This window comes from Plasmopara halstedii, assembly GCF_900000015.1.
Source record: "Plasmopara halstedii genome assembly, contig: Scaffold_614, whole genome shotgun sequence".
NCBI classification, from domain to species: domain Eukaryota; phylum Oomycota; class Peronosporomycetes; order Peronosporales; family Peronosporaceae; genus Plasmopara; species Plasmopara halstedii.
Genome location: NW_020187532.1, coordinates 1,332,411 through 1,337,757, shown reverse-complemented (window position 1 = coordinate 1,337,757; position 5,347 = coordinate 1,332,411). Strand labels below are relative to the sequence as shown.

Below are 5,347 nucleotides of genomic sequence, written 5' to 3'. Positions count from 1 at the left end.
AGTCTAAACGACTCAGGTGTAGATTGACTACAAGTGCTACCAAGTGCAGCGGGGCTGCAATAGAAAAGGCTTGAGGAAGCGAACTTTATGTCATTGACCTTTCGTTTACAGAACCAAGTATGAGTTAGCGGATCACAACCACTCACTCCAAGAGATATCATTGCCTTCCCAAGGCTAATTGACTCTTCGGTTAAAATTCCATATTTATATATTTTTATCCTAACGCTAAAGTTTAGATTTTCCTAAATATATAGTAAAATCCAAATACATGCATAACTACTGGCTACCTAGCCCCGTACTCTATTCTTGTTTGGGTGTGGTCACACCATGCACATCTCGTGTGACACACATACCCCTGTTATTAGGGTTCGTGTAACCCTGTAACACTGCAACTCACCTGCTGACACGTGCAGTGTCTGTGGTCTATGAGGCCAAGTTGCGATCGCACAAAATCGGACAGTTCATAATCGTTATGATAATGTACTATGATAGTTGCCCATTTCTACATCTTTCATTGCATGTATTCGTTCGAAGCATAATAGCTATTTGATCGCTGTAAGATGCTGTCTCTCTTGTCGGAACGTGCTGTTGCTCTCATCTTTGCTTCACGTGCCTTCATGGCCGACGCCATCTACATTGTCGGTCTTGTCGGACTGTGTAGGTGTCAAATGCATCTGCAATTAATTGACATGTATAAGAAATTGAAACTCCATGGTATAGATGATTTCCTATAATTAGTATCTTACGACGTATATTTAATATTCTCGATACTTTTCAGGACTGATATTATTATATTTTGATTACCATTGAAGCTACGAGTCAAATGGGTTTTAAATCACTAAGTGATACTTAAATCAGACTTCATCTATGATAAGATAGTGATGACTGCACCGTTAATCGCTTTGTCGCAAAAGTGTGAACACTCAGAGTGCTGAGATTGATGAAAAGCTTTCCAGCACAAAGATCGATCACGCAGATGTTCTGGAAATGCGGTCAATATGTATACATATGATAGTTACAGTCGAGCCTGAACCCTTTTGATTGAGTTACACAACGTCGACTACTATTACTACATTGCTGGAATAGAAATTTGTTGAAATGCTGTTTGTGTCGCTGCTTGCAGGATAACGGCATCACTCAATAAAAAAAATACATACAAAACTTTCAAAGCACTTAACAAGGCCGCTATCAAGCTAGAAATATGATAAATTTCTTCCAGGGCTTGGAAGGCAAGCAAAAGAGGGTGCAGTGCATCAGACTGTATTGTGATACTTTTGAATCGGGTTAATAAAAAAGTGAAGAGAAGCTTTGGCTGGATCGGCGATACAGGAGAATTTAGCGTGGCAATAATATTTTGCCAACCGCGCCCAAGATTTCTGGATTGCGCTACAGAACCGCTAGCTTTTGAATCATATCCACCGCTCTATCAGTACCATGACATCCATTCATGTTACAGAACCCAAAAATCTTCAGAGGTTAGACGGGTTTTATTGCCGATCCATCATCAGGGAGTATCATCTATAGATGAAAACGATTGTCCTTCGTTCCGCTAACTAATATTTGGACTTACCCGTCTGACAATAGAAGGATGAAGAATGAAGCACTATTCTTTTCTCACCTTCATTATATATTTGATTTGAGTATCTTGCTGGCGAAATGAACAGTTAGAACTTTTTAATGTTACTTTTTTTTAATTGCTAATGGGTTTATCTCAGCTTGGCCACAAGAATATCCATGGGTAAGAAACATCAAACCTCTCAGAGAATGATGAACCTCCGATACGAAGTTCACAACATTTGGCTCAAAAGTAAATAGAGTGTCTCGTCATACTTTAAAAGCGGAAGTATCAACTCTGTCTGTCTTCTATATGCAATGATTGCGCTTCTGGCAAATCGTTACTTTGCCAGCACATCTCGAAGAAAGCAAATTAACTGATTGCCTTGGAATTATATAGGGTAAACACATTCAAAAGTAGTGAATTCAGACTCACTGCCACGTAGACAAACGGTCAATATTGTTTTTCGAACTTTCAGCATTTGATGTTCGGCATAAGCTCGCAGTGTGCTTTTGTTAACTGTTACTTTTTATACTGAACGGTACTTTTTACGATGTAGCGTCGCTCTAGCTGCATTTTTCTAACGGCGGTCAGATAAAAGCACCAAAAAGTGTCAGGACTACTTCCTCATGTGAAAGCTTGATTCTATGTGTGCACATCTAAACAGCGTCGGTTCAGCGTTAATGTGAACCTGTAAGCGAATAGATAACCTGTTTTTTCACGGTGACATTTGAGTTTTTCTATGTTTGGAAGAGTTGTGCACACGAGACCATCACGAAAACAACAAAAAACATTAAATCTCAGCTATTTTAAAAGAGCCCAAGCTCTAAATACCCCGCGAGTGGCGGGATGACGGAAACAACAGATGCAATGTACCGCTTGAAAGAGCTCGGCCTCCGGCATGGACGATTTCAAAGGTACCATAACTTTGTTATTCAAATCTGAAAGCTTTGTGACTTAACACTTGTTGCTGTTTGAGCAGCAAATTTCGAACCCGGCGTGAGCCAAAGACTCGACGAACCAAAAAAATTCGCCGAGGATTTCCTTGGGAATCAACATTTATGCGAAAGTCGAAAGCAGAAAAAATGGTATTGTCACTGATGAAAGTACAGGTTGCAACTCAACTAATACGAATTTAATTATAGGAGATCATCATGAAGCCATGGTTATACCCGATGGCGGCTCAAAATCTTTCAGCAATCCTTATTCAGAAACGTGCGCGTGGAATGCTCTGTCGAATGCATTGGTCAAGTGGTTTCTTAACTTTCAAAGCGGCTCAACGATTACACGAAGGAGGGAATACAATGGCAGACACTCAGTTTCGAAGTCCAATACAACAATTTGTGGCTAACGGGGGTAACTATTTCGATGAGAGCGGCTTCTATACATTTGTCGTAACAAAGATACAGGCTTGGTTCAAGATGCAGCGACTGCGATGGCGTAGAGTACTCGATCGCTATCCGCTCTACCACATCGCGGCATTGCAGCTTCAATACGCATGGAAAGTGTACCGTCAACAGAAATTGAACGAACGTCAAGCGCGTAGTCCCACTTTGTGGTCGGCTATGTCGTCTGTACATCGTGCTGCATTGTGTATTCAAACCTTCTGGAAGAGTTATTCATACCGGCGTATCTTTCAGTACTATCGCGATCTCCTTACATTCCGCGGCACCGGCGATCCAGTTCAAATGTTGCGAGCAATCAATCCTTCCGAGGCGTCGCTTTTGGACGCCTCTATGAGCGCACAAGTTCGATTCCGTCTTGGTGGTCTAACATTTCCGCCAACTGTATACTACAAGATCTTTACACGCAAGCCTGTGTGCGATTTGGGCGTATTTAGCCCAAAAGATTACACCATATCTCGCAAAAGTGCATCAGTGACGCATTCGCAGGTCAAGTCTCGAATAAATCAATACTTGTACATCCGCGTTGGTAATTCGTACTACAGAGCACAACATCAGATGGAAGATACTCGGCTATGGTATTCTCGTCTTGAGAACAACGGCTGGCGACCAGTAACTGCTAAGGTGCTGGCCGAAGCTAACGCCGACCCAATCACACGCACCACAGGAAGTCGATATACAATTGGTGGCAATTATCACTACTCAAAGCTCGTGCGATTGCAGGACCGCGAACGCACTCGCCGTAACAAGAAGCGACTATGGATGCAAAAATTATACGCACAGGGGCTACTGTCTGAATCGACTCACCTTAGACACGAGAACGAGCATCGGTCAATTGCGTTTGATGTGGATTTCGACGACGAGAAATGGGAGACTGAGGCAGAGGAAATGTTCCAGTGGGCTTCCGCCCTTGATTACGACGAATATGTGAATAACTGGTACGATCTTGGTCGTACTGCAGCTACCGGTGATGAGCTGGCTGAGTCATTGTCGAATAAAATAATACGTTCTAGCTTTGACTTAAGGAGCGCACAGCTCATTTGAAAGCGAATCGTTCTGCTTGGCTTTATATAGTAGGTTTTGGCTCAATAAGTGGATCAGAATTTTAAAGCCAACATAAATTAATACGCAGCGAAAGTCTTCAACTACCAACACTAGTGTTTTAGTTTTCAAACCAGGTGCTGATTAGAGGATCTACCAAATTGGGCGCCTCGAAGCTTTTGTTGTAGGTTTTAGCAAAAGCATTCCTCGAAATAAACTCAGACGTGATTATTCTTTTCTTTTACCAATCCTTCGCAATGCTTAATGACGCATCCAATGAAGCTGATCGATGTTTCTCTGGAAGTGAGACCGAAGCTTAAGCTCTAAAAGTTAATTTCATTGTCAAAATGTGTCCGTTGGAAAGCAAATGATTCTTCTTCGGAACTTGTTGTCATTAACATTATAAAAATGACAGTTTTCTAAGTCCGCTATCGACATTACGTCGTTGCGGTCCCGGTGGTGTTAGCGCCGTTTACATACACAAAATATTCTTTGGCAAAGAGAAAAATATGTCATATCTCTTGAAGTCGATACGGTTTGTATTTTCGAATAGGGATAATCACATAATACAACAAACTATTTCTTCCTCTAGAACACTTATGAAAATCGTCACCGAAACCTGTATTACAATTATTGGGGTAGAAAGAGCCATGACCTTTGACGTTGATCAAAGGATTCCAAATTCTTGACTTTGATTAAAAGTTGCCAAATGTTTGCTTGCGAATGTGTTTCTACTAGTTCGCCCCAGCAAAAGCTTTTATAACCATACGTATGTTTGATACAAGTTGGCATTTGCTGTTTCCGGATTGGAAATTGATTCACATAAAATCAGAAACGTCAACTTGACCGTAATGACCAAACAACACACTAGAGGAGCAGACAACTTGCTTAAATAAGTAACATGACAATGTCGCTACACCTCCCTTTACACGCAGTCATATGAATCTACTGGCAAACAGCATCACTATACGTGACGTAATAAAAAGCAGGTATTTTTTACATTTGTGTAAACGACTAACTTGTTGCCAATGACTTGCTAACCGGTCGCACTACTGACCTCGTGGCTGCCGAATGATCAATCTTTGTAGAAAGATGGTACACTCTTAATTCTCTTTACAAAATGTCGTGGTCACAGTATAAAAAAGTTTTAAAGCCAGGTCTCATTCTCATCGTTTTCTGAGGTTCCGGCAACTAATTTTCAGGTGATGTCAAAAAAAGTCCATCTTGAACTTTTGAAACTGTCTTGGAGGACACCAACAGAGTGCTGAACACACGAAATGGATCGTCGATCCTACGATATCCCTTGGATCCGTACTATCCTTTGGTATAGGAATTTCAAGATGTCGTT

General features: G+C 41.3%; 1 protein-coding gene across 1 annotated transcript; it reads left to right on the top strand.

The window, feature by feature from the left end:
• Positions 1 to 2,404: 2,404 nt before the first annotated feature.
• On the top strand, positions 2,405 to 4,002 carry PHALS_12294 (IQ motif, EF-hand binding site; the record flags this gene model as incomplete). Its single annotated transcript, XM_024727818.1, has 3 exons — positions 2,405 to 2,472; positions 2,538 to 2,643; positions 2,701 to 4,002. The coding sequence occupies 3 exons, from the start codon at positions 2,405 to 2,407 to the stop codon at positions 4,000 to 4,002; spliced, it is 1,476 nt and encodes a 491-aa protein (XP_024578356.1).
• Positions 4,003 to 5,347: the final 1,345 nt, after the last annotated feature.